The 23,180-nt window shown below is 42.6% G+C and overlaps 1 protein-coding gene across 1 annotated transcript in view; it reads right to left on the bottom strand.

Moving 5' to 3' along the window:
• Positions 1 to 22,961, bottom strand: part of vcanb (versican b) — a 28,437-nt gene extending 5,476 nt beyond the window's left edge. The window contains exons 1-13 of the mRNA XM_068333977.1: positions 22,823 to 22,961; positions 21,697 to 21,768; positions 21,007 to 21,444; positions 19,145 to 19,319; positions 18,865 to 18,992; positions 18,166 to 18,462; positions 12,707 to 13,468; positions 8,223 to 8,407; positions 5,879 to 7,232; positions 4,711 to 4,824; positions 4,470 to 4,583; positions 1,883 to 2,041; positions 1,092 to 1,174 (exon numbers count right to left, since the gene is read on the bottom strand). Of these exons, the coding sequence (XP_068190078.1) occupies positions 1,092 to 1,174; positions 1,883 to 2,041; positions 4,470 to 4,583; positions 4,711 to 4,824; positions 5,879 to 7,232; positions 8,223 to 8,407; positions 12,707 to 13,468; positions 18,166 to 18,462; positions 18,865 to 18,992; positions 19,145 to 19,319; positions 21,007 to 21,444; positions 21,697 to 21,757 (3,870 nt within the window). The 5' untranslated portion in view covers positions 21,758 to 21,768; positions 22,823 to 22,961. The remainder of the gene's footprint in view (positions 1 to 1,091; positions 1,175 to 1,882; positions 2,042 to 4,469; positions 4,584 to 4,710; positions 4,825 to 5,878; positions 7,233 to 8,222; positions 8,408 to 12,706; positions 13,469 to 18,165; positions 18,463 to 18,864; positions 18,993 to 19,144; positions 19,320 to 21,006; positions 21,445 to 21,696; positions 21,769 to 22,822) is intronic.
• Between the last annotated feature and the right edge of the window lie 219 nt (positions 22,962 to 23,180).

The following is a 23,180-nucleotide window of genomic DNA, read 5'->3' as shown; positions in this document are numbered from 1 at the left end:
ATCGTTCCCAACAGACGCACCATTGCTGTGAGTGTGTGTCATCGTGATTCTGACTGAGAAACACATATGTTCAGTTGGGCGTCTGCAGGAGCTCTCTGGAGGTCATGGAGAATGAGATGACTTCACTTCATTCTGGTGCCACAAAAAAACCCCAAACCCTTCTGTTGTCTTACAAAATAGCTAAATATCATCTTTAAATAGAACAAAGTTGTTGCCGTGTGATGGGTGAGGCAACAATCCAGTGTTGGCTTTAACAGACCCATTGACAAAGACTAACAGGTTTGGTTTTCATTGATGGTTTCCAGCTTAGAGAGTCTGGACAACACCTTTCAAACCGGTCTTCTAAAACGTTTTCACTGCAGATCTACTTTTTGATTTACCAGCTTCTGTTGCCCCACAGCATCTCAGCAGGATTCAAGTTTAAACCGTTCACCAGACTCTGGATTCCATTGGGCTAAACAGACGTTTTGATATCTAGACTGATCTTCATGAAATCCCAGTTTGTGTTTGTGGTAATTTTGGCCAGATTCAGATTTGCTAAGAGGAGTGTGTATTGCAGGAATGTGAGTGACATCATCATTCAAGGGGCGTCGAGCTGAAAGACTCTGTGGTCTGAACATGTGTGTGGCAGGAGTCCAGGACAACAATAGAAGAAGAGGAAACATTCAGGCTGAGCTGCTTTGGTAAAGATGGTTGACACGAATCAAACATCAGCAGCTTTCAGTGTAGATGGAACCGTTTAAACGACCTCATTTGATCTCATGCTCATCATCACAGTGGAGGGAAGCTGAAAAAGTCTCTTCACTACTTCATTAAAAAGAGATACTGAACCGGAACACAAATTAGTACTACCAACAAGTATTAAGTAGTAAGTAAATCAGTTCTTTTTGTTCTAATCATCTCAGTCTGGCTTCTCTCATTGCTATTTTGTCCTTGTTTTTATTTCAAAGTTTATATTTATACATAAGGTATGTGGTCCATGAAAGATGTAACTGATTATTCTTTAGCTTTTGTGATACGACTATAGGAAAACACACCAGAGATCAGTCACTCCCAGAACCCCTAGAGAAATGTTCCAGTAACTGTATTACCATTGGTTTGCCATCGGTCCATCTGAAGTCTCTCTCAAACATCTTGTCGTTCAGGCCGAGCCACTGGTAGTCGCTGCCAAGACCTGCAGAGCAAAATGCATCAGGTTCACGCCAGTGTCACAAAACATGTATCCCGGTGCAACAGGAAGTAACGCTCCACACAGCTGGGGGAGGCGTGGAGGGATCTGACATCGTGGAGGAGGAAGACAAAGTGTCAATGCCCCGATTTGAAGCTCTGTGGTCTGAACATGTGTTTGACAGGAGTTCAGGTCAACAATACAAGGAGAGGAAACGTTCAGGCTGAGCTGCTTTGGTGAATCTCATTGAGCTGCTGAGAGACGGTCGACATGAAGCCCAAACATTCGGCCCTGAACGTCTGTGGAAACGGTTTAAACAACCTCATTTGATCTCAGTCACACTCATCATTGGATTAGATGAGAATGGCATCGTTCCAGACATGTGGTTTTATTCAAGCTTACTGACCTATAAAACAGAGACACTCTGCTGGAGGTTTACAGAAGTAACAGGAGAAAATGTCCATAATCTTTAGGAGTGTTTTGGTCTCCTTGCCTTAATGCACTTAGATTGGGAGTTTTGAACTCATACCGTAATCCTTATTAAAATTACCCAGAACCTGAAGAACGATTGTATATACTCTCAATTAGAGCCTTCTGAAAGAAGCTAAAACCCCAGAGAACCATGGGAAGTCTAAAATGAATGCTACTAACTACTACAAATGCTAAAGGATCTCCAGAAGTAACCAACAACCCAACAGACCGTTATGAACTTACGGTTGACAAACACCTGCTCCTCCTGTGACAGGATGCTGGTCAGGTGAGCGCCGTGCAGCCGACACTCCCTCTCTGCTGCGTCCCAGGTGCGACGGTGGGTGAAGTACTTGTAGCAATGAGATTGGAACTTCTGCCACCCGAACCCACAAACCTCCGTGTCTGCAGAGAGGGCAGAAATGAAGAGTCAAAGCAGCGAACATCAGTTCTAGCGAGATGTTGACGCCCACAGAGAGATTCACTCAGTCCTTTGTAACGCCATCGTGGACGAGGTATGACATCATCAGGACTTCATCTTCCACTTGAACCCATGACTGTATCTCATTTGTCACATGTTGACAGTTTGACTTTGCCTTTACTCCAAGATGTTTCACTGTATGAACCTGGACTTTGTTCTTATGCGTGTAAATGTGTTTATTGATGGTCAGAGGTCCGGATGAGGTGCAGCAGCGGGTCACCACAGACTCCATACCTGCCCCCCAGGTGAGATACAGACCTGGTCTTCACTAGGGGGCAGGTATTCTTTCTCTTTCGCACTCTTTGCACCTTTTCCCTAACTTAGTGACTTCATCAGCTCCATTTACCCAGAAAAAGAGAGTTGGACAGACTTTTAAAGAACTTGCCCGTAGTTTGTTTAGAGTCGAGGTTGGGAATAAAGGCCCCTTACTGAATGAATTCAGTAACACACAGTTGGTCTCCATTAAGCGCCATAACTCTACCATTATCTGCTGTAACACACATTCAGTTTGATGCACACAGACCTTCAAGCCATACAATCAGTTCTCTCAGTAAACAATGGATGTTTTGTGTCGGCGGCTGCAGAATAATGTTGGTGCCAACGAAGCCGTGATGGAAAGCTGCTGTTGAAGCTTTGGGCTATTGGCCATTGTCGACTCGTCTTGTCTTAAAAAGTCCACTGTGCACCCACCTGGGGGGTCAGGTAGTGTCTCCAGACCCACGAATGAATGCAGAACTCTAATTCTGGCAAGAGCAGACTCATCTGAGTACAGAAGAGCTGCAAAACAATGGAGAGTTTGAGTCTGAGGCAGGATTTACCACACATTCAGTGCCATTCAGCTGCAAAAACTTTTTGGCGCAATGAGAGCGGAATTATCTTTTTCTTGTTCTTCTTTCCACTGGCAGAAGGTTAGGAGAGGACAGCTGTATATGGATCTCTCTCTGCTGCTGTGTGCATCAGGATGGATGACTCACATCCAGGTTTCTCTAACTTGCAGCCTGAGAATTAGCTTCTGGGGATTTCCTATTTCTAGTTTCTCAACAATCTACCAAGAATTGATGAGGACAATAAAGCAAAAATAAAAGAAATAAAAGTTAACTAGCTTTTTCTATTCTTGTCATCCATTTTAAACTGATGATAACTTTAGAGGACGGTCCAGAATTAACTAAATATGTTCACATTGGTGGAATTCTGAGGACTTTTTACGCATTTAATAACAGTTCTACCTTTGTCACAGTGAACCATCTTACACATCTGTTTAACTGTCATCACGCTGCTAATTAAAAAACAAAGATCACCTCTTGAAAATACACTAATTAGAGCCAACAAATCCTGATTATTATCTGCACACCCATAAACAGCATCAATATATGTGACTTTTTACACCAACGTTTATAGATTATTTTCTGAGAAATTTAAGAAAACATTTGAAAGATGATTCCTTGTATGGTTTATTTACCTGTTCTCTCATGCTTTAATTGATCTCATCAAATGGAGAGTTTATTTAAAGAAATTCCCTGAAAAATTCCAACAAATCTTTAACAATTTATTTTTACAGCTTGACTAATAGTCTTGGAGTATTAAATGTGTCAGCAGAATAGCTGATGCAGCACATCCCCAGATAAATCAGCCATTAGTCCAGACTTACGGTAAACACAACTAAGACAAATTAATTTTTAAAAGTGAAAACATCTTACACTGGTCACCAATCCAGAGACATCTTAAACTCTGTGAAGGATTGTTAATGGTCACGGAACACATTCGTCCTTGGAAATTTTTTGTATGGTTGGAGCTGCTCTGGTGGAGAGACGATCACCCGAACAGGAGGAAAGCTGATCATAAACACCTGTGTGTGTGTGTGTGTGTGTGTGTGTGTGTGTGTGTGTGTGTGTGTGTGCGCGCATGTGTGTGTGTGTGTATGTGTGTGTGTGTGTTTAGCTTTCCTATAAAATCAGTCATCCTATTTACTGGAGACTTCTTGTTGTAGATTTGATTATTTTTACTTTACTGAGAGCTGGAGGCTGGAGTCACTTTATTGATTGTCTGGATGCTCATTTAAAAAAAAAATCTATGAACAGTTTTTGATATAAACTTTGTGCAAGCAGATTTAAATTTTGTGACAAATACTGATGTTGATTCTTGATCACTTCCTGTCACATTCCCAACCCTCCGAACAAATTTCATCAAACTCCATTGGTTTTATAATCTTGAAATGAAAATGCAAATGAATAAAACACAACCCCACCTTGGTGAAAACAAGAATGGATTGCTGTTGATCACAAATCATCAACGTATCAGCTACAAACTGTAGCTCTCAAGGATTTTGCACATTTTTCCCATGGTGCAACTGACCTTGTTCACAGAACTCCCCGGTGTAGCTGGGCAGGCAGAAGCAGCTGAAAGAGGTGACTCCATCCAGACAGGTGCCTCCATTCAGACACGGGTTCGACTGGCAGTCATCAACATCTGCAGAGGAAACACAGGCCGGTATTATTCCATACTGGTTGTCTGTCACCATGGCAACACAGGCCAGTGTTATTCCTCATTGGTCGTCTGTCACCGTGGGGTTAGATAGACGACACCTGACACACACCTGTTTCACACAGCTGACCGGTGAATCCAGGTGCACACAGGCAAATAGCTTGGGCTCCGTTTTCATAGCAGGAGCCTCCATTCTGACACATGCTGGTGGAACAGGGCATCAGATCTGCACCATTCCAAATGGAAATGCATTAAAATCATGTGATAGTGTCTGATTATACAAGAGGTGTACAGCGATGTTTAGAGAAATCATGGTTCTTGCACAGTAAGGAAAAACAGATCTGAACAAAAAGTTTTTCAAAAACGCAACACTAAAATAATATTTCATGAGTCTTCCTATCAGCAAGAAAACAACCAAACAACCAAAAACATCCTTCACAATGCTTTTGTATTTTTGCGTGGTCAGCTGACTAACTTCTTAACTAGGTTAACTAATATGTGGTTTCTAGCCACAAATATCTCAGGTCACAACTGAAACATCCACTTTAACGTAGCTGCTGTAGCTGCTGTGACATCAGGCCAACATTTACAGCTTAAACTTCTTCAGCCAAAGGTTTATGGAATCACCATAAAATCCAGGGTCATCTCGAAACACATTTAACCACATTCTTGGTAATTCTGAATAGTTTACCCCAAATACAAGAGCAAACTGCTCCTTAAGGTTTATATAGTCCATAAAGCTCATCAATTACTGAGAATAAGAGCCGCTTTGGTATCATTTCATTAGCATATACTGTAGTGCGTATAGACATCAGGTTATCAAGAAATCCAGTGTACAATGTCAGAAAATAAATGACATATATTATATCTTTAACTACCTGAGGTCACATTTTACATTATTTCTATTAATATGTTAATGAAAAAGGGTTAGAGAAATGTGGATTAAATGTGGTTTAATTTGCTGGAATCTGTAGAGTCTCCTGTTTCTCATCTTAACAAACTAACTACATAGTCGTTAACTTAAAAAAACAAACCTGTAGATATATGTCCTTTATCTGTTTTATTTAAATATTCAACAACTTCTGTTAATCTAAGACTTTATAAACTTCAATTTAAGAAATGAAACCGTTCATCGTCATAAACACCTGAGCTGAGCTGTAAAACTCAGTGAGGATTCACCTGGAGGCAGCATGAAGAGCAAAGGTTCAGCACTAAAATAAGTTTACCAAAGCAAAAACATATAATATAATAAACAGGGTTTATTATATCTAGATAAATACCTCTGACATCCACACTGCTGGACTCCACAGAATCAGGTAAGTCAGTCCCGACTGGTGGTTGCTCCATGGTCCAGGTTTCTCCTGGGCGTGACTCCAGCAAAGGGACCATTTCTTTATCGTAGTCCACAGAATCAATCTCTGGGAGGGGGGTGGCAGCAGGGTCAGGGATCAGAGCCCACTGGGGGACGGAGTGGGGGCTGTGGTCAAACGTATACAAGGGCATGGTTGTGGAAAGTATCGCCTCTCTTGTGTTTTGTGTGGAAGCCGAGGTGGACCGCTCAGGCTGGAGACCAGACAGGTCCATTTCATGGCGGGTGAGGGCTTCAGTGGTGGTGGGTTCAACCTCTGTAGGTCCCTTAGGATCTGTGGCAGCGAGGAAGGGGTGAGTAGAGGGTTTTGGTACACTGGTTCCTGTGGTTTTGTTCTTAGTGTCTACGGTGAATGTGGTTTGGTCTGCAGAGGTCACAGCTGCTGCATCTGGTAGGACAGTAACTGTGACCCCCTTAGGAAGGTCAAGCGGACCACCCTGATCCCCAGAAACCTCCCCCTCCCCTGACAGCTGCTCTGCACCTGAGCCTCGTTCTGTGACTGTGTCAGCTGGTGGTGAAACTGCAGGTACGTCCGTGACCTTTGCACCTGCCTCAGGTGGTGGCTGTTGGGTGTGAGTTGTAGAATCTATCGGTGATAACGTGCTGGTAGATATGGGGGTATCTGGGGGGTAGATATCTTGTCCTGAAGCCTCGTCCTCCCCAGAAGCAGATCCTTCAAACTCCTCCACTAGGGTCTGAGTGCTGGTTTCCAGTGATGGTGTGACTGGGATCGACGTCGGAGCCTCGGTTCCTCCGATTTCAGTTTCATCCGTCATCACGCTGGACTGGCTGCCTGAAGCGGTGGTGGGCACGGCGTCGTCTGCTGAGCCCTCCTGCAAAAGGACTTCTTCGTCAGTCCCGTGGCTTCCAGAGGCTTCCATGTCCTCATAGGTGGAGACCCTATCGGAGACAAGGGGGGTCGCTGTGGCCGAGGGTGTGGGGGGTGCGGGTGATGAGACAAGGACTGTATATGGGGTCATAGTTGTTGTCTGGTCATGTGGTCCCTGGATTTTTATTCCGGGGGTTGTGTTAGCAACAATCTCCAAACCTATGACTGCTTCAGTATCTGTATGAGAGACCGCATCGCTGGTTTCCTCTGTCGGCGTCTCCTCAGTGTGGATTTCTATGGTACCGTAGTCAAAAGGAGTCGCGTGCACCTCCCTCTCCTCCTCCTTTTCTTCTTCCACATGACTGACCAGAACAGGAGCAGCCGTCTCAAACTGATCCCCTCTGACTTCCTCCGGCATGTCCTGCTTAAAAGTGACCTGAGAGGAGAAATGAGTAAAGAAAATAATCAGCAAGACATGAATTACAGCTTCGAAATGGAGAGAAATCTGTCTCTGTTCCTGGTTGGTACTGAAATTTGGCTCAAACTTTTTTGGTAATTTTTGCATACAGATACTTCATAAATCTCAGAAACTGCTCATAGAGTAGTTAGGGTCATGCCAAAAACATCAAAGAGATAAACACGTCAGACTTTTCTGAGTAGGACCATCACATTATTCTACTGTTGACAGAATCCTGACTTCTTTTTGAAGTTTATTCCTCTTTGATAAGCACTGAGTCACTAGCATCTTGCATTTGTTGTCCCGCCAACAGCAGTTGGAGGAGGTTATGTGATTACGCTTGTTTGTTTGTCTGCAAGATGTCTTCAAATGTTGTCAAAAAGGTTTTGACTAAATGTTATCTAGCGATGGAGGCGGAATATGCAGAACATATTCCATGTCAGAAATGCATAAGAGATGTTCAGATTTTTGTCAAAAGATCAACATAAAAAAGAAAAATCATTCATTTCCAAGTTTGCAACAGTAATATTTGTAAGTGTTAGCATGTGATAGCGGTTCTTTCAAGGTAAAATGATGGATGAAATTAAGTTATAATCCTATAAAATCCACAGAAACAAAACAGACAAAAACATATTTTTCGGAAATGTTGGTTAATGTAATATTTTCAAGGAGTGTGGGTGTCGTGTTAATATTGGGTTAGTGGCTTGTGCATATTACTAAGGATGAGCACAGGATTGATAATGGAAGTAAAATACAGTATTTATTTACACATATTATGTTGTTAATTCTGTTAATGTTATCTAATACTTGTCCACTTATTGCAAACTGAACTGAGATCAGTCAGTTTTAGATTTAGAAAGTGCACATCTGTCTTCGTTGTGTTTCCCAACTTCCTGCTTGACTATGTAGATTGGACAGCACATAAATTATTGATGTCACCAGATAAATGGGATTATTGACTGGCGGCACCTCATGTTTTCCATTGACGAAGCTGACAGTTGGAGGCAGGTCAACAGGAGAGGGGTCCAAAGGGTTAACATCGCCGCTGAACTGGACAGCCTCACCGGTGAACTGAGACAGATCCGTGATCTGAGGGAAGTGGGAGTCAGCGAGGCCATCCACATGTTGGGTCAAGATGTCCACAATGTGATCAACTACAGACAAAAAATACAGTACATAGACAGATATTAGTCCCTGCCCATAAAGCACAGTGTTGGTTAGCACCAATGAAACACTGCTAAGAATGATGTGATTACAGAGAGTTACTCAGGGGTCATTTTCATCATCTGTGCTGAGGCTCTACTAAAGTTTGCTAGTGTCATTTTATTTTGTAGTTTATTAAATGTTGGTGTGAATGTGAAAATGTCACACTATATGCAGATGATGCTGTCTTATACTTCACACTTCTTTTAATTATGTAATGCCAGCGAGTTATCCAAAAGTCACAGACTTGGGAAGAACCAAACATCTTTGTTAAAATGCAAAATCTCTGAAGAGGACTTTTAGTTTCTCAAGCAGAATAATTTGGCACAGATGGATGTAACCTACGTAGTCAGTAGTAGATAAGTCATTTTGTTAACCCCCCTTAAAAGTTTGACATCCAATCTTCATCTAAATACTTGACTAAATGCTTGCGTCACAAAAAAATTGTAACACCATCTCAGTTGCACTTTAAGTTTTTGACAGCGTTGGTTTATTGAACTATACATATTGTTCAAACCCCAAATTTTATTGATGACTAGAATTAATGTAAAAAAACAAAAACCTCCTCCTTGCTTGAGTTGCTTTGTTAGGATCTCAGCTCATTTTTAATGTTTATTAAAACAAGCCAGAGTGTCGATCTGGGTGGTTAACAGTCACTTTATGATTCATGTCAGTTGATGCCAGGGGCCGCTCTCAAACAATGCACGCCTGTTTCTCTTCATTAAGGCTTTATGGTACACATGGCAGCTATATCCATGGAAGCTATATCCAATTTGGATACGAATGCAGATCAGAGACGCACGCTCTGACCCGATTAGCCTCTAACTTGTCTACATCAGCCACCACATTTCACCCAAAGTAAAAGAAAAATACCTAAAACCTCTGCATGACTCACAACATGATGCCATATGAAACAGGAAGAAAAGTTTCAGTCAAACAAACTTTACTAATTCCCTCAAGATGTGGACACAGGGAGTCGGTGGGCATTAAACTGACCACAGCCTGTATTATGTGATGATATATATTACCTGTGCAAAAGAAAATCCCTCCAACATTTCAAAAATAAACACACCTGATGGAAGATGGCACCACACTTCTGGAGGTAAATAAACATCTGAGCTGTAGTTGGGCTGAGTGTGTGTGTGTGTGCGTGTGTGCGTGTGTGTGTGTGTGTGTGTGGTGTGTACAGGGGGTGGGTTGAGTGGCCCCCTGCAACAAGCCTCCCACTCGTGTTTAATGACTGTGGGGCCCAAAGCAAACCTTGGCACATGGTCCAAGTCTCATTTTTTAGTTGTCATGGATTCAGTTGCTTTTTTCTTTTACATAAACAGTGAAAGCAGTCAGTAAACCTACCCCTCCATGAGGCGAGGTGGTGCTACCGTCTAAAATGGGTCTGATTATGATGCTTAGTTAGATATGAAACATGTGAAGAAGGGTTTTAACCTTCACCTTGATGACCTTTTACCGAGTAGGCAGGGACAATGTGTTGAAATGTTTTCTTTAGTTCCAAGAGGTGACCCAGATCATCACAGAAACACAACGCACTAGTCATGATTTGCTAACTGCTCGAGGTGTTCTTCGGGGAGAAGAAGCCACCAGTGGCCAGTATGGATGTGTTTAGAAAGGGAAGCTGCGCCACGGCCTGTATTCAGTGGGGAGCTTCACATCTGGGACAAAGTGATGTCTTAGGTAAGATTTTCAATAAATATATCAAAGTAAACATCTGCGTTCATGAAAAAGAGCAAGGGTACAACATAAATATCTAAATCATCATAAAGAGACCATCAGGTTTCATAAGGCTTATATACAGTGCGCCCTCGCACATCAACACGTGCAACTTTACCTAAAAAAAAATCTGTGATTTTTGGTAGGCAGTCACGTGATACTATATGCACATTCTATTGGCTGACGGCATCCGGGAATGCGCTACGTTCCGTGGGTCTCGGACTTCCGTGAGACACAAAAGTGCTTTTATCATCATACGAAGTCTGCTAACCAAGATGAATCTGCTGAGCTGGTCACTTAACGCGATCGACTGAATTTTTTCCACCAGACCTGTCGGAACTGGGGAGCGCCATTGTCCAGATGGGACTTTTTTGGCTGGCTACATGCTGGACAGCTGGGGTACTTTCAAAACTATGTGTCTGGTCCCACTGGATGTGGAGGACGTCGAGGATGTGTACATCTTCACCACCATGACAATCGGGATAACAGCACTGGGTTTTGGTGTTTTCATGCTGCACCGCAAACTGAGAAAAATGGGATTACAACAGACCAAAGCACAAGAGGATACCGACCGAGCAGCAGAGGCAACGGCCAGGGTGTATAAGGAGGCTATGGCCATCATGCTGAATGAAGCCATAGCCAGGATGAGTGACCGGCATGAAGAGTCCAATGCTCGGCTCAAGGAGGATATCACCCAAAAGCTGGAGAAATGGGTAAAACATTTGGACGTGAAGGCCAGAAACTGTGATACTGACGCCAGCGATTAGGAGTGTGGAAGGCACAGAAAGCAACATCAACTCAGTCACACAAAGCAAGTCTTTCCAACGGCGATTAATAATAAATTTGACCAGAAACAACCCTTGAAAGGAATAACAAAATGAGCATTAACAAAATTCGGACTCTTCTCAAGAACTGATGAAGAGGTGTGCAAAGACGCACGCCTATTGGACTAAATGGACGGATCAAAACAACAATGTACCAGAATAAAATAATTGAAATTGATTTGTGACATGCAAAGTATGTATTGGTTGACAATGTGCTGTAATGAGAGAGATGTTGATGATTTAGGGGACGGGAACCTTACAAGCCAATGACTTTTACCCGTCAACCCTTTTTTTTCTTTTCGGATGATGTTGCTGATGTCTCAACACTGATGAAAGTAAAATCTGTTGTAATAACATGTCTGGAAAGAAGAAAATAAACTGAATAAATAAATTTTAAGTAAAACAGTCTATAAGAGTGTGGGAAAAGGTAATACAGATAGAAGGTGGTTTAATATCAGTATGGGGAGGGTTCTTAAATGATTAATGTACCTTAAATAATAAGATAAATAGTTTGTCGAAATATCGTGGAATTCGTTATTCGCTTGTGGGTCCTGGAACGCATTAACCACGAGGAACGAAGGTGCACTGTATATGATCAGATTCCTGTGTTTCCAGTCACAGCACAAAGAAAACCAACGACTGGAAACAGGGAACATTTGAAATCACTTATTACTAAAAATGTTACGTCTGATTCTACATGTGTCTTACATGTATGTAATTGATATTCAGTACCTGAACTTACAAAACAGTCAGCAAGCATGTGACAAGGTGATTGTTGAGATGGTTTGACAAGTTACAGAGATAAAAGAGATTGGTGGCGGGGCGACGTTTCCAGTGCTGTGGGACAACTGGTACCTCTTTGACGAGGATTAAAGTATTTAAACCACTGGGGGGTTCTGCCGCTGTCCCACCAGAAACCTGTGAGGTGTTTACATCACGATACGCTCCAAATCTGTGTGTCCGACTTCAGAACTTTCCACATCTGGCTCTGCAAACAGTGTGTGTTTGTGTGTGACGATCTGTCAGCATGTAAACATGAAGCTAACAAATCATTGGTTGTTTCCTTGTAGACAACAAACAATCGCTCTGAAGGCCGAGTCAGCACCACCAAACAAACATGATCTCATCCAGAAAGATTAATGTTCTCGCTGATAGACTGAAATGTGAGACTGTTGGTACCAAAACACCAACAGCCTGCGAGAGGTTTGGAAGTGGGGGTGGGGAGTGGGGGGTACATTAGTGTAGATGACGTGTAGAGTTCAGTGAAGGTCATGGATCACCTTCTAAATATTGTTAATTCAGTCTGAACCCCGACCGTAATGACATTTTAGCCTTGCAAAGAAAAACATGTGTTTTAGTCCAGTTTTAATAAAATTGTTGACATGTTAGTCTTTTCTTTTGTAAAACTTTGGATTAATAAAAATAATACAGTCAATCTAGTGAGGACCAAACCAGTATCTCTGATTCCAAATCAGAGCAACCAGTGCCAGCTAAAGGAACACATCTGGACTCAGAACGTGTTCTGATTGGCTGATTTATTTTTCCAGAGAGGGCGGTATCTGACCCATTTAATGTCTGACAATAGGTTGAGATAGTTTCTGTCACAAGCCCCACCCCCGTTTTAAACAATGCTAGACGTGAAAATGTCCGATGTGTTGTTAAGCAAAGGTTTCCAATCCACCTGATGCTATGCTAACTCACCTGACTGGTTCTGGTCGTGCACGTTGACAATGATCAGATGGAACGGCGGTTTGGCTGATGAATCCACATCTCCAGGGACGGCAAGTGATTGGTCCACATCAAATGTGATTTTAGTTCCAGGTGTGACATCCTCTTTGAAAACGATAGCGGGTTGCTGGCTCAAATCCCCAGTCCTGGCTGGGATGCCTGGCTCTGGGGTTTCCTGACCAACCACCAGCCCCTGTCCAGAGGTGATTGGGTCGGCACCCATCTCCAGATGCTCTGCTGAACCTGTCCTGGCCTCCTGCTCTGAAGGTGAGACAGTCTCTGGAGACCAACTCGGTCTTGATGTGGTCTCCATCCACACCTGTATCGGGGGTTCCACTGTTCCCACCTCAGTTCCATGGGGGCTACCCTTTCTGCTGCCCCCATCTCTGCTGTTGTCGCCCCGGCCCAACCCTGACTGGCCCACCACCTCTCCCCCATGGGAGATGTCGAGGCGTTCAGGTCCTGGGCGGATGGTGGGTAAAGGAGGGAGTTCCATGGGGTACAAAGTGTCTCCCCTATCTGGTATGGACTCCACCCTATGTGAATCACTAAAGTCTTGCGCATCGTACTCATTAAACATGGGGGCCAGGGTCTCAGAGATTACAGCGGGGTTCAGGTAGATGGGTGGGCTTCCAGTTGCTGAATATGACTCAGGATCTGGTGCTCTGGCTTGAATTTCAGCTCTTTCAGGGTCCAGTAGTGGTCCAGGTGTGGTGGTTGGCTCCGGTAGTTTCGCTGAAAAAAATGGGGACAGAGAGGAGGGGGTCATAAATTGAAGATTTGAAGAGAAATATTACAATCCACATGATGTTAATGAACATTTTTCCTCATCCTAGTTTGTTCTGACAAAGCTCATGAATCTTAGTGCTCCTCACCACAGCCCTGTTTTTGCACAAGGCAGAAGAAGTAGGGCATCCAGTAAAAAACCCATTACCAAACAAAAATGAGTGCCCATCATGGAAAACAGATGACACGCTGTGGAGTCTCCTAACAGGACAAACTGAAAGGAAGTACTGTATAGTTTTAATGAAACTAGAGAATGTGTTTGTCAGACTCGTGATGGAGATGGAGAGCATGAAGAGGAGATGGAACAGTCACAGGACAACGGGATGAAGCAACACAAATTGAGGCGCTAACAGAACATCAATAGAGACAGCTGAGGAAGGAAAACAGTCCAGGAGAACAGTCCAGGATAGTCAAACAACATTCACAGGCAAAGTCCAAAAATCTAACAATATCACAAGAACAGCCAAACAGTGAAAACAACTAAAACATATAGATGCAAGATCATGTTTTCACCTCTATTTGTTTGTCGAACTACGGAGTTGATTTTACACCAATATTTTTGTAGGGCTTGACGGAAGAGCGACACTAAATAGAACTGTTCCATCTTGGTACGGAGTGGGACTCCACAGCATAACATTTCACTTACAAAGGGAATCATAATTGTAAAATGATGAACACATTTTCCAAATGTCACAAACATTCCTTAACTGAATTTTCAGAATTTGGTCAGGCCGTTCCTGAGGCCAGGAAGTTGGTCAGCTCATTAACCTACCATGTATTTGACAATAAACCAAAGTTAATGTTTGCACCTATATATAAATATAAAGTTGCACCTACATATAAAATTTAAATAAATAAATAAATATACATATTCCTGTTATATATATATTCCTGTTATATATATAACAGGAATAATCACATATATATATTTACAATAGAATAATTACAGATTACATATATATGTGTGTGTGTGTGTGTGTGTGTGTGTGTGTGTGTGTGTGTGTGTGTAATCTGTAATTATTCTATTTATAGAATAGAAGAAGAAGAAGAAGATACACTTTATTGATCCCCTAGGGGAAATTACATTTGTCACTCAGGTGTTTGTTACATTTTTTGTGTTAGTTTTTCACACTATGTATGTACAGGCCCCTGAAACAACCACAGCACACAAAGGGGCCTGTAATCATGCAGTTAGTATACAAACACAACACAACACAACATCAAGCTGTACATTGGGAGGCAGAGTGACGGGCAGCAGCTTCCTGGAGTGCGCCCCAATAGTTGGTAATCCTGGCATTTCGTGTTGAATATAGAAATTTTAATTGATTATATTTGGGTTGGTTATTATAAACACCTGAATAAACAAGAGAGTTCGAATAATTTAGCCTCTAACTGTGTGTTAACAGTTTAAGTCATGACCTAAGCTACGCTATGATTGCTGCTTCAAAAAATGGTGCAGAAAATGAGACCAGAAACTCCTGCAAAAGCTTCCAAGAGTAAAAATGGTCTGTAACTGTTCTAGTCAAGCTAACGTCATTCGTATCTAAGAAGAAATGTTTACAGAATGATTCAGTATTTCAATGAGTCATTAAAAAAATAAAACGGAATCTGGAAAATGCTAGCAGATGTGGAGCCGCCGTTAACTTACGGTGGCTATAAAAGGAAATGTATCAGACTTGAATTAAAAAAAAATAAAAAAAATGAAGTAATCTTTCAAAAATAAAACAGAATCATGTCCAGATACTAAAATCTTCAGTATTGAAAGACCGAAGATTGCTGGAAAAGCTTCATTTTTAGGAGGAATCTGTCTGAGCAGCGACCCGAGCTAACAGTACAGTCATTTTCTGCTCTTGCTAAAGCTGGACTTCATATTTTTCTGTCTTCTCTAAACATATTTACTATTCTGAGCCGACCCTGAGGGTACAGTCGCTCAGACCTCTTCAAAGTCGAATGAGATGCTAGCAAAGATTTCTATCTCATTACACAGAAACACATACCACATGAGTAAGGACAGGCTCTGGGTCTACCCAACCTGCACACAATGCTAGCCTTTGTCAAGTTGTTGTGTGCTGACCTCATGTGTTAGTGTCTCGGGAGTAAGCAGCACACTTTGAACGTCACTGACATCATGCTTTAATAAACGCAATTGACTCGGTTCCGTCGCTCCAGAGGAGGAACGTATGGATAGAAGAGAGCGGGGTGTCCTTCTTCATTTACCGCTCTTCTTTCTACATGATCCTCTTCCCTGTAATTTGATTTGGTCTGAGAAGGAAAAGGTTTATGGCAGTGGGGAAACCTTGGTGGCAGGTGAGAGACCTCACCTGTCCAAAACTATAAAGGACAAATTCCTCCTGAAATTGTGGAAGAAGCTTTTTAACTTTTTTTAATAAATGAAAAGACAATTTCAATTCATGTCCATAGCATCAAAACTGGGTAATTTTGGACATGTTGGAACAATTTTAGCTATTATTGTGCCATAAAGAGTCATTTGTTCCAAGATTTCCGAACACTTTCCAGCTGCATCTGTAATGACGATTTCTTTTTTTTTTTTTTTTTTTGAGATCTTGAGACAATTTTTATTCATCTGTTCCTACATAAGAAGTTTTCAAAGTCTTTTTCAAAGCTGTAATTGTAGCAACTAAACAAGTATCTCAATCATAGATCAAGATCATTATTAGGCACATTGGCATCAATAAACCTTAAAGGGGGTTTTAATGAGATGTTGGGATAATTTACAGGCGTGTTTCTGGCCACCAAACCAGGTCAGACGATTCCTTTCCAAACCCCAGCCTGGTGTTTGTGTAACTAACTTTAACTAGTCTTTAATATTATTGTTGGAGCATAAAATTGAAAACTGAACATAAAGAATCGCCAAATTTCAGCACATCTATGGTTCATATCCCTAGATGGATGAGCCATGTGATTGTTTCTTCATAAAGTCTTTTAGAGCAAACCTTTTCATTGCCTGCATTCTGCAGCATGAGAAGGCCCTGCCTGAATGTTTGGCCCCGCCCAGGTGTGATGTCATGCGTTTGGCGGGCTGCAGTCCTCTGGCTGCACTGGGGTCTGTCCTCACACTGTCACCTTACCCTACATGACGTATCCTGCTGCTTTCAGGACGGCTTTGCGCTGCCAAACACGTGACCGTCTGAATTATTTCATGTGAGCAGAATCACAATCGGAGAGTTTAATCGGTTCCTGGCTGCAAACCTACGTCATGCTGCACAGACTAAACTGACCTCTCACTTTAAAGCGTCTTTAATGATGATGATGCTTATGGGAGAACTTGCTGTGTGCTCTCACCCTCCTCCCTCTGTCTGTCCAATGGGCCGGGTCCAGCTGGGAAGCATTAGGGACCTGTCCCCCTTCTGCAGGATCCATGTTCGACTGCATGAGTTGGGTTTTCCCCCTCATAAACGTACGTGCAGAACCATAAACAGGGCAAAGGGAGTTGAACCTCTTTGTTTTGGGGTTTTAGTGTTTGTTCATTCTTGTCCCTCTCTGTCGTCGCTTCTACACCCTCTGGTTGCAGATTGTCGCTCGTGTTTGTGACTCACCTCAGGGTTCCACGGCTCACTCTAGCACAGTTTCGTAAGCCACATGATTTGTGATTCCAGTGTTTGGAGGGGAGTCATTTTTGAGTGTTTGGCTGAGAATGGAAGGGAGGAAACCTCCACGTTGGCCCAACTAAGTGCATGAAGTGTCTTAATAGACAGTCAGACAGACAGACAGAAATGGACTGCCTACACCCCCCCCCCAGACTGACTTTCTTAGTTCACAAAACATTCCTGGGGCTCCACAGTAAAACAGCAGCGTTCTCTGAAACACTCCGGGAACATGGGACCGAAAACATGATGATGATGTAATCCCAGTTTCTAGAAACTCCCAAAAGATTAAAGAAGAATTTAACAGCTGTTTTAAGCATAAATCTTCAAAGTTGCCTGTAAACTAACTGTCAGAGTGCGGAACGCATAACCGTCCACTAAATGTAGTCTGATTCTTGTGTAAAACACTGATTAGATTTTAGTCAGCAAGTCTCGTTAGTCAGCTTTCACATCCGGATGTCGAAACCAGCGTCCGATCCAAGGTTTGAGATTTCTTAAATATGCTACATTTGATCCACTTACAGTTTATTTCACATTATACATGCACTACAGAACCAAAAGAATCTCTTTTGGCTGGATCAAAGAATGGTGCTCTGGAGCAAATGTTAGACCGAGTCAAACTGAAGGGTTCGAAACAAATGACTATTCTTATTTTTAGTCAAAGAAACTATTTTTAGTCATCAAATTGAACTAATCACCCACATCATGTGATTTCTCTGCTTCCTGTCTGGTCTGAATGGAGGGGGTTTGGAAGGAGGTGCTCTAAGTGTTCAAGCCGTCCCTGGTGACGGGATTCAGGATCCCAAGCCTGGAAGGACTTGGATTACACCAAACACAAAACATGAGTTATTCTGTTTACTTTTGAAAACTAGTCTCCATCGTCTAACCCTACCTTTTGGTATGGGGATGAGTAGATATTGTAATGTAATGTAATGTAATGTAATGTAATGTAATGTAATGTAATGTAATCTCTCTTGTCAGCTGGTGTAGCTAATATGGCTGACAGGTGTAGCTAACAGCAGATGTGTCTGTGATTCTCACCCTTGAAGCAGTAAACTCCGAATCTCTCCGTGGGGTCGGGGTATCCAGTCTGGTTTTCATACTTGTAGAGCGTGCGGACCCCCAGCAGACCCCCCCCACACTGAGGCCTGGGGATGGTGATGGGGTACCGGGCGCTGCCATCAGACAGCCAGCCGTAGTCACAGCGGTTCAGCCCCGCCCTCCAGGCGGCGAACAGTTGACCCGGTGAGGCCAACACGGAGTCGTGCTTCTCACACTCCTGTCTGGCCTGATGGAAGGTGAGTTTATCGCTGACAGACGGCGGGTAGAAGACGTCCCCTAGTGACATGAATAACTTTATTTGATGAGAACCCTCCAATTCTGAATAAGATGAATGAAAAATAGTAAAACTATTAACAAACAACAATGGCTGCAAGAAATATGATTGAGAGATGACCTGATGACACTATTGACTGACGCTGGCCAGTAGAGCTAACCACTTAAAACCCTGATATTCCATATTACATGTAGATATTGTGATACGGGTTAGTTTATCACACCGTCGTGGGGTTGGATGTGTTCACTCTACTGTTTCTACTTAACAGGAATCACCTCCAGCAGAGAACTCGAGTATGAATCAAACAAAGATGTTCCATTTGATGACTCTAAGCTAATCATAACCGGATGCAACTTCTGTCTTTGGCACATTCCCACAGGATTAGTATGAAGCTGTGTGTTTACCATGTAGTTCATCTACGTAACAGTACACGTCATATTTCTCTGCAGGGTCACGGATGCCGTAGGTTCTCACTCCGGGTTTGTTCATGAGATCACCGGCGCAGCCGGGACGAGGCTGCGTGATTGGATACCTGGAAGAGGAATTTAAGCACAAACCATTAGATCCGTTATTTGAGTCCTGCAAAGTGTTTTCTAGAAATGGACTGAGGCAGGAAACCGCCGCCTTTTTGAAGGATTTCAGGAACTGAAATGTCAACCAAAGCATGAATGTGGGTTTTCACACCTGACAGACTGATCGGCGAGCCAGCCGGCATCACACTGGTTAAAACCGTCCTCGAAGGCAGCCGTCAGCTGTTGGGGTGTGGCGATGGTGGCGTTCACGGAGAGACACGCCTCCACAGCCGCGGGGAAGTCCATAGTGTAGCGGCTGGAGGCAGCTCTGTAGTGGAACACCACACCTGGACAGGAAACAGGAAGCAGGAAACATCAAGAAGATACCAGAGCTGATTCCAGAACCAACACCAGAACTGATACCAGTACCCTACTGTTCCTTTAATGTCACTGGATAAAGAACAGGACCAGTGATGTTTGTCCCACAGACCAAGATATTTGTGTAAAGGTTGCTAACATTTGCTAACATTATCCACACAAAGCAGGTAAAATTGTCGCAGCTACACCCTTTAAATAAACATGGTTGTTTGCTGCTGAATAAAACTTTAAATTCTTTTGTTGTTGAAACTTTGGAGATCATGTTTTTAGTTTTCTATCAATCTTTTGCTTTCGCCTGCCACTAGCTTCATAGCTAAATTGAGATTCACGTGGAATCGGATCAGAGTCACAGACTAAAAATAATCTTGAATCCAAAATCAACTGTGTGGATTTTGGACTTCAGCCAAAACTGACGAGGAATCCAAAATCTGCTCAATGTGAAAATATCTGCAGCAAAGGGAAACCTCGATTATTATGTAACGAGCCACTCGATTATCTCAACTGTTGTCCTCTGACTACGTGTGACTATTAGTCCTTTATTTTCAGCTGGATTGGGGGATCGGTTCTCGTCTGAGAAACGATCATCTGGCTGAGTTACAGGAGGACATGAACAGAAGGTTAACTGGTTAAATGGGGAGTTGTGTGTCACTCATAGGGAGCATCTTTGTCTGGTGCTGCCCAGCTGTGTAAATGTCTGGAGCCAACAGTTGGCTTCCTCCTGACCCGCTGGTGTTTCTACAGGAAACCGCTAGTGGATGATCCCACCAAGTATCTGACATTCACTGTATTTAGCATCCAAAATGCAATGCAGTCGAGCCGATGAATCCAGTCACAACATTACCTCCAAAGACGTAAAACAAACAAGAGCTGAAAAAGTAGAGCTGAAATATTCAACAATCTGACTATCGACTAGGCAATTACTGAAATAAGGGAATTAAAAACGAAATGTTTTAGGGTGTTCTTACAAAAAAACAGTAAAGTGATTTTTTTGTGTTCCCACCAAAACCCTGAAGCATTTACCAGCGACTGAGCTACAGATTTCTCTTAGGAGGTTGAAGAGACAAAAGCGAAGAGCTAAAGACTATTATTGACTCCAAATGAGGGAAAACTTTTCTTTAACAAACTCAACCGTAAACAGCATTGATAGATGATACTTTATTTTTCCAGCATGTTGTTAAATTGTCTAAATAAATTATTCAATATGGGTTAATGCGTGCTTGCTGATGCTCTAAAATAGTGATCCAGAAAAAAAGAGGTGCCAGGAAGAAATTTAGCATTCTTATTTGGGATTGGTACTCAAATAGTCCATTAATCATTAGCAGCACAGGTACTCTCCTTATTAGAGGTTTACACTATAATTTTGGTCTCTACCACCTTCTGAGAGAAATGTGTGGTTCTTAAGTCACTAACCTCTATGCTATATTCACCACTTTGTCTCCAACGGTGTGTGTCTGCTGAGCAAGTTGTGTGCAGCTGTTTTATCGCTATGCGTTTGGCTTCTGGACTGAACCAAAACAGCAAATTTATTGGCTTTAAAACCAAAACAAAAGCTGAAAGACACTAAAATTTTCTGCAAAGCTGCCAGCAGGCTGGATCCTAACTGTTAACACGACCTATAAACGTGCACCTTTGACAGTGTGTGTTTGTTTTACTCACCCCTGACACTGAGGCTGACGGTGTCCTGGGTGTCCTCCATCCCATGCATGACCTCACAGCGATAACGCCCCGCATCACTTGCCCGGAGATGCACTATCATCAGAGACGCGTCCCCGATGGACAGCGGGTGGCTGGGCACCGACACCCGGTGCTGGTAGTCCAGCCCCACCTTCACCGCCTGTCCCTGAGCCACCAGCACCACCTTCTCCTCCTCGCCCTCCAGCTTGGTCCACTTAATTCTCACCTCCTCCTCAGGTACCGGGCTGGTGGAAGGAGTCTCACCTTGGAGGAGGAGTCCAGAGGTGGCGTGAGAGGGCGTGTCTGTGGGGCTGCTGGGAGAGGTGGGCATCATGTGGAAGTTGCAGGGTAGCACCACCCGGCCCGCCAAAGAGGCGGTGGCTGGGGTATTCTTCTCCATCTTCATCGAGTGTGACGATGCTGGAAAACACAAACCTGGATGAGTGTCGACTTAAATTTTTCCACAACTTTAAGCAGGAGGCTGTGTGTGTGTATGTGTGTCTCTGTGTGTGTGTAACCAGAGTCACTGCAGAGCATGTGTTCACAAGTGCCTCGTATTGGAGTGAAATACATTTTCCACTGTGTCAGTGTTGGATCTCTTCATGCATTTAACGTCAGAGACAGGCGGAGGAAAACAGGTGTCGATGGACGTTTTTTTCAAACCAGACTCACCTGGTTGGCCGGAACACACACACACCAGGCAGAGCAGGAGTGTGAAGATGTGTGGAAGCATCTCAACACAATCTGAAGAAACAAAGGAAATATTAAAATTGGATGAGACTCTTGCAAAATGAAGCTGAATGTTATGTTAAATAAACCCTTATTGTACTTAAATCAAAAATTTCATGAGATGTAATGTTTGACCTGAAATCAGTTGGTTAAATGGTAAATATAATTTTTTTTTATCTGACATCTCAGTTGTCCATTTTTATTGTAACTCTGGTTCATTTGAGAAATAACTCATTTCGTGAAAAAAAAAAAAAAAAAAAAAAGCTGACATTTGAGTTATGCCCATTTGAGAGAAATCCCGCTGTAGCTATGGAAACAAAAAATTCCAAACAATATCACTTCCTCAATTGCACAACACATTACTTTGGTGATCTGTATGTTAAATAGTCTTTAAGTCTTGCTCTGGAAACCAAACATGAGTCAGTCCTGACCCCACCCTCCAATTTCTGTGAATATTTTAAGGCTTTTTAAAACAGATGTGTTGTAATTTTATGATCTGGGTCATTTGATAAACATTTTTTTTATCAGTATTAAAAAGTTTCTATGCTTCCTACTTTTGCCTGAACCCCTCAGACTAACCAGTGGTTCTAACAAAAGTCTTTATTCATTATTATTGTCTGAATCATCCAAAATAAAGGTGAAGAATTTAAGAAGTAATACAAGAAAAGCATGACATGTGTGATCAATTCTATTCTTTCTATCAGCTGCATCCATGCAGGCATGTTTTCCTCCAGTGTGCAATAAAATAACACATAATACTTTAAATTTTTTTGTTGATTTAAAAAAAAAATCACCTACACAGATGTTTCTCAGCTGTACCAGGATCAGTTAACAGCTGGAGTGACGAGACGTGTGAGGTGATGGACAGAATAAAAGCTGTAAATAGACCTAAGTGGATCCTATCAGTGGGTCAGTTATCTAGTGGGAACATTCCTGCCCCCCCAACAAACCTGCAGCGCAAACAGCCCTGATCTAAAATAATAACGCACACATGTGAAATTTAAAGTAAATTAAACATCATAAATGAAACAAATTCAGCAAGGAAATTCTCAAAAATTTACTTTCTCACCTCTTAAATCCAAATTTAAAAAAAGAAGAAAAGTCCAGAATCCAGCTGACTTTTGTCGACTTCTCCAGCAGAAATTCCCAAATGAAGTGAAAGTCTGGAGCTGCTGCTCGACCTCCTCCTCCTCCTCCTCTCAGCACCGGCTGCAAGTTCAAATCCACTTTACACAGCGTTTATCCGGCATTCAGGAGAGGAGGGGCGCACATGTCCACACACCCCCCCACAGTACACCGCCCAGTGTAAAGGGGGGCAAAAACGGGAGGAGGAGAGTAGCGAGAGGGGAGATGGAGGAAGTGAGACTGAGGAAAGCCTGAAGAAAAGGGAAAGACTCTAAGAGATTGAGACAGAGAAAGAGAAAGGG

This window comes from Antennarius striatus, chromosome 15 (genome assembly GCF_040054535.1).
Source record: "Antennarius striatus isolate MH-2024 chromosome 15, ASM4005453v1, whole genome shotgun sequence".
Taxonomy (NCBI): Eukaryota; Metazoa; Chordata; class Actinopteri; order Lophiiformes; family Antennariidae; genus Antennarius; species Antennarius striatus.
Note: the sequence above shows the minus strand (reverse complement) of the source record. Positions and strands in the feature narration are given on the sequence as shown.